Here is a 14,263-nt window from a genome sequence, read left to right as displayed (position 1 = left end):
ATGCAAGATGAGATGGAATCTTTGCAGAAGAACCATATATATGAGTTGGTTGCACTTCCAAAAGGAAAGAAGGCATTGAAGAATAAATGGGTGTTCAAGTTCAAGAAAGATGACAGCGGATGTGTGGTGAAGCATAAAGCCATTTTGTTCATCTAAGGTTTACTTCAAAAGAAAAGAATTGACTTTGATGAGATTTTCTCACCAGTGGTGAAAATGACTTCGATATGAGTTATTCTTAGTTTAGTAGCCTGTTTAAACTTAGAGCTTGAGTAGATAGATATGAAAATAACATTCCTTTATGGTGATTTACATGAAGAGATTTATATAGAGCAGACAAAAAGTTTTGAGGTTTCAGGGAAAAAGAACCTTGTTTGCAAGCTAAAAAAGAGCTTATATGGCCTCAAGCAAGCACCTAGACAGTGATACAATAAGTTTGACTTTTCTATGGTGAGTTAAGGATACACAAAGGCTGATATAGGCCAATGTGTTTATATTCAGAGATTTTCAAATGGAAAATTCATTGCATTTTTGCTATATGTAAACAATATGTTGATTGTTGAACAAAATGCAATGAAAATTATTCAGCTGAAGAATGAACTTTCTAAGTCATTTGATATGACAAACTTGAGACCTTTTCAACAGATTTTAAGAATGCAAATAATCCAAGATAGAAAGAATCATCAGTTATGGCTATCTCAAGAGAAGTATGTCGAATGGGTGATAAAAATATTCGGCATGGATAAGGTCAAACCAATCATCATTCTATTAGCTAACCATTTTAAGTTGAGCAAGAGATCGTACTAGTCATCTAAAGTAGAGATAGAGGAGAGGGCGTCAGAGCCTTATTCTTTAGTGGTGGGAAGTTTAATGTAACACCCCGTCCCAAACCACATCGGAATTCGTGCATATTGACAGAGGTTGATCGTTGACCGAGTGGGTCAAAAGTTGACTTTTTGTTCCAGTTGAAATTTCCAGTTGACCATGGTACCGTGGCGAAGTGCATGGTGCCCTGGGTTTGTAGACTAGTAGCACGTCGAAAACGGAGCTACGGTTTGAAAGTTATGGGCAAAACAAGTCGAGGTGCAAACTGTCCAAAAGGTGCCGGGAGTTGACTTTTTACTGTGGTGTAATTTTGTTTTGACTTTTGTATGGTTGTAAAGCATTCGTCGATACGAGTTTATAGACTAGCGGCACGCTTAAATTGGACATCTGGTTAAAAAGTTATGGATGTGTGAAGTTCATTGGATACTGTAATATTTTATTATATCTGGCTTAAGTGCACAGTAATGCCACGTGTCGTCACTTGATTGGTCCATGTGGGTGAACAGTGTCACCCACGGTGGCTTTTATTTGGCAAAAACGCCAGGGAGGAGAGAGGGAGAGAGAAACGACCGGTCGTCGGAAATCGTCCAATTTTTCGGCCGATCCTTGCTACACGCGCCGGCCAGATGGGAGTGCCTTCCCATTTCCAGCCGAACCCTGAAATTTCACGACCACCGGTCGCCGGATGTGCCCAGACCGAGCCGGCGAAGCTCGGCGGTGATTTTTCCCCTCCACCGCCGTTGACCCGTTTTCGGCTACTTTTAAGCCACACGCGCCTGACCGGTCCCTCACCCATGGCAATTCTGGCCTACCCACCAAATTTCACGGCCACCGGACCTCCGACGTGCCGGGATCGGAGCATTTTCAGGCGAGGCACCGAAAATCTTCAAACCCCGATCTCTCCGCCGTCCGACTTCCGTTTGCCTCACCGCCGGTCCCATTGGAATCCTCTCCCCTCGATCTATAAAACCACCAAAAATCTCAGCCAACGGCCACCGCACGCGCCGCCGCCGGCGACGGTTGCCGGTGACCGCAGCGGCTCGCAGGAAGTCACTGTTCCGGCGAGTACCCAGTTGCACCGCCGGTCCCTATCCACTAATTCCGACCTCCTGAATTCAAATCCGGCGTCCTTTTCCTCCAATTTACGATGGTTTGGGAGAATTTAGGAGTTGAATCCCGAAAGCTTTCCGGCAAGATTCCAGCCACCTCGGGTCCGATCTCCGGGAAGTAAGACCAAATCCGTGATCCTCATCACTCAAGCTTCGATTCGGTATATTACTCGTAATTTTTAGTTGTCGTTTGTGTTCGCTCCCCGGGTACCCATTTGGGAGTCACCCGATTAAAATATTAATATATTTGGTTGGTGTACTGTGGATGTTTTAGGTGCGCGTGTGAGTAGTGGAGTTGATCCTGCGGAGGATCTTAGCTGATATACACGCTTAAGGTGAGTGACCCACCTTTAAAAATATTTTGGGCAATTAATTATATTTAATTGGTGTTTAATTGATATTTGAATTATGCTCATGTGGTGCAATTTAATTATGATTTTATTGTGTTTTAATTTTATTTATTATGCATGAGTAATATATTTTCAGTAATAAATCGTATGTGGTTTTAATATTATTTTTGGGCATAATTGGTTTAAATATTTTATCAAAATATTTGTTTAAAGTGGTGGTTTAATTTTTATAATTATTCCCATGGTATTTTATTTGTCGAACCTCGTATTACGAGAAAAATTATTGTTTTACTGTTATCGATGCTTTCGTACCAGGTTGTTAAATGAAAATATGTGGGATGGTAAATGTGAAAATTTGTATATTTTCCACGGTAATTTTGGAAAGAACGGTACAGTTATAATTAATTTAATAATTATTTTTAGACGCATTCATACAGTATTGGTGTTCTGGTGTATGTATATGGTTAGCGCGCAAGTATTATGTCTCCCGTGAGTTGCCATTGGACCGTGGGTAGGCAAGTTTGATATTGGCCACAGCCGCCCCCCTCCTTGGCCGGGATGACGGTTTCAGCAGCGGTACTGTCGGGACGCCGAAGTGCCGTTTGCAAGTTTCTCTCTTTAATCTCCCCGCCAGTCGGTGTTCGGGACGCTGGGTATCGGAGGGCATCACCGGTATATGGTGTGGTGCGTCAAGTGTAAATTTTCAGACAAAATTTCGAACCCCAAAGTGTTCAAAAATTATTTATTATATGTATTTACATTTTAATTACATTTGGGGTATTTGTTTATTTATTGTTGATTAAATTGTTTGATCCCTTGGTTTTCGGGAAATACGAATATCAGATTTTGTGAAAGTGTTTTAAAAATGGAACATTTCCAACAGAGTGATTAGTGAGAGTTTTGAGAGAAATTATTATTTCAACTGCTATTATTTATTTACCTATTTAATTGCTGGTATTAATTAAATTCCCTTATTTGTTATATTATTATTATTAAAAGTGTTCAGTAGCTAGGGTCGCTCACTGAGATGATTAGCATCTCACGTTTTTAAATTCTGTTCCCTTAGGTGCAAGGGGTGGTAGATGTTTTTCCAGAGCGAACCAATTCTCCACCGCTATCGTAGTTCGAGAAGTACCTTTGTACTCGTTATTTCAGTTGTAATATTTCTTTCATCTTTGTTGTGTTTTCTATTAAATAGCACTTCATGAAGCTCTGTATACTATTTTGGACACTTATGTTTTATTTATGCACTGGATTACTGTTATTCTTGTGAAGTGCTGTAAAATTGTGGAATCAATTTGTAGTATTATGGGAGGAATAAGGGGATGAATATAGAAGTGTGTTTTCAGTGCAGGTGATTTTTGGTAAGTCCTACCCTTAGGGGAGGTACTGCCGAATTTTCCGTTGGAAGGTTCGGTGGTATTTCCCTGGGATCAGGACTTGTCTAGGGTTCCAGGGAGGAATTCTGAACGGGTCCTGACATTTAATGTATGCAATGGTGTGTACTAGACCAGAAACTGCTTTTGTAGTTGGTACCATGAGCATATTTATTTCAAATTCAAATCCTGGAAAAGAACACCAAAAGTAGTCAAGTGGATTATGAGATATCTTAAATATACATTAAAAGTATGTTTATGCTACGGGGGAGGTGATCCAGTTTTACAAGGCTATACAGATGTAGATATGGCCGAAGACCCTAATAGTAGGAAATCTACTCTAGATTATCTTTACACTTTTGCTAGAGAAGGTGTCACGGCAATCAAGATTACAAAAGTATGTAGCTTTATCTACGACAGAAGCAAAATACATCACTGCAGTGGAAGTCAACAAACAAATGTTGTGGTTAAAGTGTTTACTTCATGAAATAGGCATCAAGCAGAACGATTATAAGATACATTATGACAGCTAGAGTGTTATGGATTTGAGTAAGAACTCAATGTGTCATTTTCAAACAAAGCATATTGATATCTGCTATCATTGAATAAGCGATATGACAGAGTATAAATTACTCAGATTGGTGAAGATTCACACAAAAGAGAATCTAGCAGATATGTTTACAAAAGTTGTCACACCAGAGAAGTTGAAATTGTGTAGAGACATAACTGGTATTGATGGCAGGTGACCATCAAGCTATTGAGATGCAACTGGAGGGGAAGAATTGTGGGGTCCGACCTTCTCCTAAAGCCTAGCACATTAGGGTTTCAACCTTAAAGCCTTATAAATAGATGCTTAATTTTCAGTCTTGTAACATAATACAAAGATCATAGACAACATAGTTTTTTCAAAGACTCTAAAAAGAGAGTTTTTAGAGAAGTTTTTTTTTTTTTTTTTTTAATTTCAAATAGAATAATACATTTTTTTTCTTCTAAAGATTTTTGTGTCTTTATCTTTTTTTTTTAAATTTCTATGTTGGTTTTATGTGTTTTTTGTCATCAGAGGATCACAACAACTTGTTTTTATATATATTTATATATATTGGTAAATACTTGTTTGTACAATTTAGATAACATGTAATTAGCAGAAGAAGTTACACTACATGCATGATAATTTTGTCAACAATAATTTCTATGCTCCGGTTTTCAGGAAGTTACACTACATGCATGATAGTTTTGTCAATTATAATTTCTATGCTCCGGTATTCGCCAAAGGTCTACTGAATCCCATTCCATACTCCATTGTGTCACGTGCTTTGGACTTGGAATTTTATTTATTGTTATTGAGCAATAAGGTCTTGTCCAATACGTTTTCAATTTTTTTTTGTAAATTACGACGATGTTAAGAGGGACACAGGACTAAAGCCAAAATATACTATGTACGCGGAGAGAAATGTATGGCTGCTAATTAATAACATTTCTTTGGAAGTGTTAAACCAACTAAACCAAAATATGCTCCGTATGCAAAAAGAAACTGTCCTAATAAAAGCGTCTATGGGAACTAAAAACCAATTTCCAGCTAGTTTTATTATTATTATATTGGGGTTGAAGATTGAAATTCAGGATTATTGGCAAGGAAACAGAGGGTTTTGCCGATTGACCTTTCCTGCAGGGACCATCTAGTCTTCCTGAATGGAGCAAATCAACAAGGCACACTGTTAAAGCTTGACTTTAGCATGGAATATTTAACACCAAGTGAAGTATCTTAATTCCACCCCCCGTATCGTAAAGTTCTTTCAAATTTTGAAGTGGTTCTCATGTAGCTGATGCATGCCATCTGTCCTCTTTTTTTTTCTTTTTTTGCCGTTTACTTTCACCCAGAAAAAAAAAATAATAATAATAATCGTTTACTTGCTGCTTTCACTGATGTCAATTTTACATTTAATAAATTTTTTTTTCCTAGCTGGAGATTATTATTATTTTTATTAAGTATAGGATAAAAGGAATTCCTGGAAATACAGATTAAAGTGAAACTTTTTTCCATAAGTTTCAGCCAAAACAAAAAAAAAAAAAAAAAAAAAGGACACTTTTTCCATAAGTTATGTATATAAGGCAAATCGAGCTAAGCTACAAAATAATACATTAAAGTAAAACGGACTTTTATAAGATTGTTTTGAAAAACATGTCCAGCCTACGAGGATTTGTGATCTCAATGGCAAAGATTGTTTGTTGGTTGTTTCTTCTGCAATCCAGCAAAGCGGATACAGCATCAAACAAAGAAGCTGAGGCTTTGATAAAGTGGAAAGATAGCCTACCAAACCAATCAATTTTGGACTCGGGTTTTTCCAACACATACCAATAGTACTCCTCCAAGTCCATGTGAATGGTATGGAATTACCTGTAACCAAGCAGGAGGCGTAATTGCAATAAAGTTGGCACACACAGGGTTAAAAGGTACCCTTCAAAACTTAGATTTCTCCTCCTTTCAAAACCTTCTACGCCTTGATCTTAAATTCAACAATCTCATAGGAACAATACCAAATGACATTGGCATTGTTTGCAAACTCCATTTGCTTAACCTTTCTAGAAATTCTTTCAATGGATCTTTACCTCTTTCTCTTGCAAACCTCACTAAGGTTTATGAACTTGACGTTTCCCACAACCACTTATCGGGTGAGAGACCAGCAAATATAGGAAATTTATCCAATCTGTCCTTATTAAACCTGAAAGATAACCATCTTTCAGGTGGGTTGACTGTGGGAATTGGACCACTATCCAACTTGGTTACCTTAGATCTGTCTATGAACAATCTAAGTGGACCAATTCCACATCAAATTGGAGACTGTTCCAAGCTGATGTACTTATCTTTGAGTAACGATCAGTTCAAAGGTACAATACCAAATAGCATTGGTAATCTTCTGGGTTTACACCGGTTACTTGATTTGAGTTACAATTCACTTGGCGGAGAAATACCACCCCAGCTTGGCAGGCTTACAAGTTTGGAGAATTTGAACCTCTCCCACAATAATCTCACCGGTTCAATCCCAAATTCGCTTGGCAACATGGTGAGCTTATTGGATATCAATCTCTCGCACAACTGTTTGGAGGGTCATGTTCCTAATACGAGTGTCTTTCAGTCAGCTCAGCCGGAGGCATACGGCAACAACAATGCTTTTTGTGGAAACATAGAAGGTCCTCGCCCCTGCATCGAAACAGAGCAAAAAGGTGGGATAAATAAGAAACGGAGACTTTTAATCTTTTCTTTAGTGGGTCCTCTGTTATTTTCTTTTTTATTTCTTGGGATTTTGGCGTACCTTTGGAGAAAAAAATCCCCAGCAAATTTGGTTAAACAGGAAAGCATTCCAAAGAGACATAATCGGTTTTCGGCGTGGCATTTTAATGCAAAACTTTTGTACGAAGACATATTGGAAGCAACAAATAGTTTTGATGACATGTATTGCATTGGAGTGGGAAGGATGGGGAAGGTCTACAGAGTGAATATCCCTGGTTGTAATGTATTAGCAGCAAAGAAGCCGAATTTCCAGGCCAGTGATGAGGCAGAGATAGAGAATATAAAACATTTTGGGAAAAAAGTAGAAGCTTTGACACATATCAAGCATAGAAACATTGTGAAAATTTTTGCGTTCGTATCTCAAGGAATTGATGCATTTTTGGTGTATGAGTTTATGGAAAGGGGCAGTTTAGCAGATATGCTAAGAAGTGAGAATGAAGCGAAGGAGTTAGATTGGATGAAGAGGATCCATATGATCAAAGGTGTAGCATATGCTTTGTGTTATATGCATCATGACTGTGTACCGCCTATAATTCATCGAGATGTGTCTAGCAAAAAGTATTATTAGACTCATAATTTGAGGCTCATGTCTCTGATTTTGGCGCAGCAAGGTTATGGAAGCCTGATTCTTCTAAATGGACTATTGCGGTTGCTGGAACCTATGGGTACCTTGCCCCAGGTAGGTTTTCAAGATATATTTGCTTTATTTGTTTGACTTCATTACTTGTCAAAAATTGCATGTCAAATTGCAAATAATGTTCCTTTTCAAAAAAAAAAAAAAAAAAAAAAAAGCACATATTAATGTTCTTAATTTATTAACTTTCAAGTTTATATACATTACTTTTCTAAGGAAAACACATAAAATCAAACAAAAGTACCATACAACATTTTATTAAATTCACATTTTGTGTTTTATTTATTTATTTTTCTCAATTCAGTAATGGGGGGGATTTTAACGCAGGATTTGATTGAGGAAATGGTAGCTTTGCCACTTGGCTGTAGGGTGTAACGCATTAAAGTTTTGATTAGCTCAAAAACAAAGAAAATCTTTCCTTTGGTACATCACATTTTAAGAAATACTAGAAATATTGAAAATTTTTTAGACATAATAATATATCAATAATGCTAAAAATATTAAAATATTCATCAAATTTATTTATCAAAATTATTAAAATATTCATCAATTTTTATTTATTTATTTTATTTTTTGGTTTGCAGAGTTTGCTTAGAATATGGTAATGTCAGAAAAATGTGATGTGTATAGCTTTGGCGTTTTGGCTCTTGAAGTTCTTATGGGAAAGCATCCAGGAGAGGGTATTTGCTGCCTACGATCCTCGTCGGCTGTTGAAAGAATCCAACTTGGAGATGTGTTGGATCCTCGTCTCTCACCTCCTGCAACTCAAAATATTGCTGATAAATTAGGTTTGGTTATGAGCATTGCTGTTTCATGTCTGTCGGCAAATGCTCAAGCTCGTCCTACCATGGCAAGTGTGTCTAGGCTACTTGAGAGTCGAAATGCAGGCTCCTGATGACTAGAAGAATTCTAATTACCTTCGCAATCTTCTTTCCTGAAGCATGCATGGTGCAAAAAATTGCAATACCATCATGCATACCTATGTTGATTGAGTGTTTTTTTTTTTTTTTTTCTTTTTTTTTTGGTTGATCATACGTGAATTGCTTCCCTAGCAAATGTAATGTTTTAAAAAACAGCTTCGTATATGAGTGATTGTCCTTGAACTTATCATATATATTTCATAATCAGATAATCTTAATTATATCTTCTCTTGGAGGTGGATAAATCCTAATATACAGCATATGGAAGTTAATTAGGTCGACTTAGATGATTAACTTTTCTTCACTTGAAATGTAAATGCGGTACCCACATAACATATATACACACATGACATAAATTGTTGCAATTTAGCCCTCTTAACTTTAATTAGTTGCATTATGGTCTAATTGAATTTTTGTTGGCTAACTTTGGTCAATAACTCCAATCTCAAATGACCAATATTAAAATGAAATTCTGTTCAATTGTAGCAACTTTATTCTTTTTCTATTTTAGAAAATTATATTTAATACCTCTAACTTGGTTATTACAAAGTCATGGTTATCTAAAAACTTTATAATTATATATGTCGAGCTCACATCACAACAATTTGATGGTTTTAAAATTAGTATTTCTTTATTAGTTATTCGATCACAATGAGAATTAGAATTTAAAATTAAAAAAAATGATTAAATATCATTTTAATGATATAATAATATATATGACTTTAAGTTTTTTAATTTTTTCTTTAGCATGTAAAAGTCTATTGAGTATAACTTTCTAAAATGGATGTAGGACTTTAAACCTAATTAAACATGCCCAATATATAGAGAGAGAAAAGTATGCAAGTTAACAAGACTTTGCTCTTCTTTTTGCTATCTAAGAACTTTCATAGAATATATGCATGCAGTTTAGAGGAGGCAACAACAAAGTTCACATGTGCTTTTCCTTGAAAATTCTACAATTTTTGGGACTTGCTGATGAATATGCCAGGGTATAAATACGATATAAGCTGATGGTTGTCCTTAGGATTGCAGTTATAAAAAAACCGTTGTATAGGATGTAATCCATCATTATAAGCATATGTTTTTCTTTGAAGAAAAATCACATATATGCTAAAATAGCTGAGTTCCCATAGAAAATGCTCAAGAGGAACGAAGAAGTTCAGTTATATGTATGTCCCATCTTTATTTTTATTTTTATTTTTATTTTTTTAAGTAAACCTTCTAAAATGTTTTCCAAAATGGTACTATTCAAAGTTCAACACAAAATTTCTACAACAAAGTCAAGTCCAAGATGGATAAATATTGATCATAAAAGGTGTTAATCGTTGTGTCAGGCCGTGTGGACCAGAGTATGGAAAAATAAATGAAGACTTTCTAGAGCAACCAACTTCTAAACCCAATTGGAAGCCTAAAGTCGTATCTCTTTTAATAGTAGTCTAGTTTGTTGACCAGAATAAAACAAAATAAATGAAGCCTAGAGCAATAAATGAAGGAGACTTTCGTAGAACAACCAACTTCTAACCCCAATTGGACTCCTAGGGGGTGTTTGTTACATGGGATTGGCCAGGACCGGATGGGTTATAGTCCCAATCTGCTGTTTGGGAAAGAAAATAGAAGATGGGACACACTTATCCCGTTTACTAAATTATCCGCTTCGAAGGGGACAAAGCTGACCCATCAAAACAGCTGGGTCACTTTTGTCCTGCCCTCTCTTTCGAAGCTTTCGTGAATAACATCTCAGCCTCTCAGCCTCTCACACAAAGTTTGGTGAAGTTGGGGAAGTACCATGGAGGAGGAGAAGAAGAAACAGAGCAGCAGAAGAAGGGACCCTAAAACCTCTTCTTCATCACAGCATGAGAAGAAAAAGGTTTTGGGGATGAATTCGTTTCAGATAAGCGACGGAAGCCTTCCTCAAGGAGAAAACAAGAAAAGGATAAAAGAGCAATTGAACCACTGCATCTCCAGGATAATGGTAAAGATACCTGCCCAGTTGCAGGGAATGTTAAGACATGAGATTGAAGAGGCACAAGTTGAAATAATGGAGAAGTTGAACCCTGCATTACTAAAGCTACTTAAAAAGAGGGGTGAAGAAAAATTGAAGCAGAAAAAGGTTTCAGCTCCAAATATTTCCGCTAATAGAGAGCCAGAAAATGTACAGAATGAGGATGCTAATGATGCAAAAAGTTCTCCTTTCTCTGAGAGTAGTACGACTCGTAGAGTGGCAAAAATAACCTCAGATGATTCTCATGATGGGCTAGATAATAGGGGGACATGGAATTCTAAACCAGCCAATAGCAGTTTGTGGAAGGCATGGAGTGAGAGAGTTGAGGCAATTAAGGATATAAGGTTTTCCTTGGATGGTGCTGTTACTGGTAGTGATCTTGTTCAGGTACCAGAGACTGGTGAGCCTCAAGGACTTTCTGCATTGTTATTAGTTCTGATTCAGTTTTATTTTTATAATATATATATCTTCCTTAGCTGTGTGCACCGTAGGCTCGCCAAAGTAAGATATTATCAATAATCTGTTCAACTTTGTTTCTGCCTATCTGGGGTTTTGGTTTTCTATTAAATTGGTGACGAAGTTTATACCAATTTTATTTTTTTAAACAAAATAAAACAATTGCTTGCTGTCATTACTTACGGACATGGTGATATTACCTTTTCTGTTCATGTTTTTGATTGAGTTAACATTATTGGCTGCTTGTAAAAGTAATTACTTAACTAATATTTGAAATATGATGTGCTTTAACTTAATACCTAGGCTTGCTTGAAGTAACGTCAGGCAGAATTTTTTATTTGTCTGATATTTGGACTAAAACCAGCCCTATTAATCCTGTTTTGTAGCAGAATACATTTCTTGTTTTGGTTATTAAATTTCTCAAAAATTTATGTCATTATACTGGATTGATTATCTTTAGCTGATAATTGTATATGTAATGCTTAGATTTGCACATTTGTGCTTTCTGTTTGTGTATGTTATTAAATGATATATCTATTATTTAACAAATAATACCGCAATCTAGTATTGATTAATACCTTCTACCGTACCTTTTATTTCACAGGTAATATTACCATGCGTGACTTCTTGCGTACTGAGGGGGATCCAGGAGCAGCAGGTTACACAATCAAAGAAGCAGTGGCACTCACTCGAAGTGTGGTCAGTTCATGCTTTGATCTGTAACTATTGTATGAGTATTGGTTGAATTGATATGATTGAGTCATGTAAGATGTTCATGAATTGATATGCTTATTTATAATTTTTTTGATACTATCAGTTCTTTTTTTTTTTATAATCATTTGTTCTCTGGTTTTAGATTCCAGGGCAGCGAACCCTTGCATTGCAAATCCTTTTAGCTGTTCTTGACAAAGCACTACACAATATTCAACAAGGTCAAGTTGGATGTACTGCGAGAAACGTTGATAATGTTTACAATTCTGTCGACTGGGAAGCTGTTTGGGCTTATGCACTTGGCCCAGAACCTGAGCTTGTTTTATCACTAAGGTGAATATTGAAGGCCTACCTTTCTAATTTATTTATCAACTTCCACAACTGAAGCTTCTTCCTTTTTCCTTTCCTCTAAACTTATGCTAAAAGTTAGAAGGTGGAGGAGTTAGGTATTGTTCTCCCTGTGTTTTTGGTATGTACTGTTATTGATCAGGATAGGTTCGGATATATATATATGCTTGGGTGTTTTTTGCTGTAGTAATTGTTATTTGCCTTGGTGTTTTTTCGACTCCAAATATGATTGTGTTCTCTTTAAGTTGTCACTAACTCCATTTGCCATTTGATTATAGGGGTTTGCCATTGGATCTGCTGCACTAGTGTCCTTGGCCCTATTTGGTGCCTTTGTGAGCCGTGCAGCTATATCAACTGTAGATGTCCTAACTCCTAAGGACTTTATTGGCCTGATAGTTGGTGCCATGCTTCCTTACTGGTTCTCTGCTATGATAATGAAGAGTGTGGGAAGTGCAGCTTTGAAGATGGTTGAGGAAGTTCGCAGACAGTTCAATATCTTTATTTATTTATTTTATCAGATAGCAATATCTGCTTCTAACACTGGTGGTGCATGGGACAATGCTAAGAAGTACATTGAGGTAATAATGCATGAATGTAAATGATTTTTGGTTCTCAGTAAGAATGTAGTATTTAAACGATGTGAATTTATGGGGTTTGAATTTTCAGGCTGGCGCTTCAGAGCATGCAAGAACACTTGGGCCAAAGGGCTCTGAACCACACAAGGCAGCTGTGATAGGTGACACCATTGGAGACCCTCTCAAGGACACCTCTGGCCCCTCGCTCAACATCCTTATCAAGCTTATGGCGGTGGAGTCACTTGTCTTTCATCCTTTTCTTCGCCACTCATGGTGGCCTGCTTTTTAAGATCTTTTAGGGGAGTCTATGACGAGAAAGCATTGTTGGGGATGGCAAAAGGCTCAGTTTCATTTAGTTGACGAGATAACATTGTTGGGGATGGCTAAAGGCTCAGTTTCATTTAGTTCTATTTTTGGTCCTGAGGAGGAAGAGGCTTATTTAACTTTTTTTTTCTGTTTTTTTACCATTTTTCTTGTACCAGTATACCTCCTTCTTAGGTAGTGTTTTATTCAAGTTATGAACTCTGAGAATCAATTACAATCTAGTTTGGCGAGAGCTTAAACATCATGAAATGATTGTGGAAAAAAGAGGCTCAACTTTGCTCTTGGTGTTTTTGGACCAAAGTAAAGCCAGAGGAAATGATAAAATTAAGAAATCGAAAAAAACCTTGCAAAGAGTGGGCATCAAAGTTAAGAAAATTATCTGGATTTTCTTTTTCTTACAAAGACTTGCATATTTCTGGATGACCATTTTTATCACAATCATGATGCAATTATTCATGATTAGTAATTTTATTTAGCTTACAATCAATGGGTTTATCATCTCCACTGTTCTTATGACTGTTGGAATTGCAGTCATTAGCTTTATTTACTTATTTCTTATATAATTAGATTATCCTTATAAAATCCAATATATATATATACGGATGCCATACTTGTTAAAAGTGCAACTACATGTGACATTTATTTATATATCTATATATCTGTATGTATGAATTGAAGATGAATATTTTTATGCTATCAACAAGTTCTTAATTAAATATTATGTCAATTTTTTTTATTTGTATTTAATTGTTATTCGTGATTAGTAATTTTATTTTAATTGGTTTTGAAAACAATATTTTAAGTAGTTTATGGGTGTTAAAAAAACAAATTACAAATGTATTATAAATATCATTAAATTATTTTTATTATTAATTAATTAAATATATAAATATCTATACAAAAAATATTAAATATAAGTAATAATAAAACTTTAATTAAATATAATATTTAATTTTTTTGTAAATATAAATATAATTTTAAATCTTTTCATATTTAACAAAATAAAAACTATAATTATAAAATAGTCCAATCCAGTCGGATCCTGCACCAAACATGGGACAACTAGTCCAACATTCAGTCCAAAACTATACCAAACACAGTACTGCACTATTCGATCCTATCCGATCCTGTCCGATCCGAATCTATCCTGTCCGATCCCGTCCGATCCGAACCTATCCTGCGTACCAAACGCCCCCCTAGAGTCTTATCTCTTTTAATACTAGTTTAGTTTGTTGACCAGAATAAAACAAAATACTAGTCTAGTTCGTGTATATTTTCCCAAAAAAAAAAAAAAAAAGGTCTAGTTCGTGTATGAAAGCATTAATAATCACATAAATGAGAAGAAAA

At 36.0% G+C, this 14,263-nt stretch overlaps 2 protein-coding genes across 3 annotated transcripts in view; both read left to right on the top strand.

Moving 5' to 3' along the window:
* Positions 1-14,263, top strand: part of LOC107414083 (DUF724 domain-containing protein 3) — an 85,338-nt gene that overhangs the window by 26,658 nt on the left and 44,417 nt on the right. The gene's annotated exons all lie outside the window — the stretch shown is intronic.
* LOC107435940 (transcriptional elongation regulator MINIYO) lies at positions 10,042-13,189 on the top strand. Of its 2 annotated transcripts, XM_060819324.1 has the most exons (5): positions 10,045-10,902; positions 11,563-11,657; positions 11,815-12,002; positions 12,296-12,595; positions 12,684-13,189. In XM_060819324.1, exons 1-4 carry the CDS (start codon positions 10,287-10,289, stop codon positions 12,321-12,323), a joined length of 927 nt encoding a protein of 308 aa, XP_060675307.1. In that variant the 5' UTR covers positions 10,045-10,286; the 3' UTR covers positions 12,324-12,595; positions 12,684-13,189. The 2 variants fall into 2 exon arrangements, with proteins under 2 accessions (XP_048317944.2, XP_060675307.1); XM_048461987.2 differs by lacking the exons at positions 12,296-12,595; positions 12,684-13,189 and having other exon boundaries at positions 10,042-10,902; positions 11,822-11,962.

The sequence above is a fragment of the Ziziphus jujuba genome, chromosome 8 (genome assembly GCF_031755915.1).
Source record: "Ziziphus jujuba cultivar Dongzao chromosome 8, ASM3175591v1".
NCBI classification, from domain to species: Eukaryota; Viridiplantae; Streptophyta; class Magnoliopsida; order Rosales; family Rhamnaceae; genus Ziziphus; species Ziziphus jujuba.
This window is presented reverse-complemented; position numbering and strand designations above follow the sequence as displayed.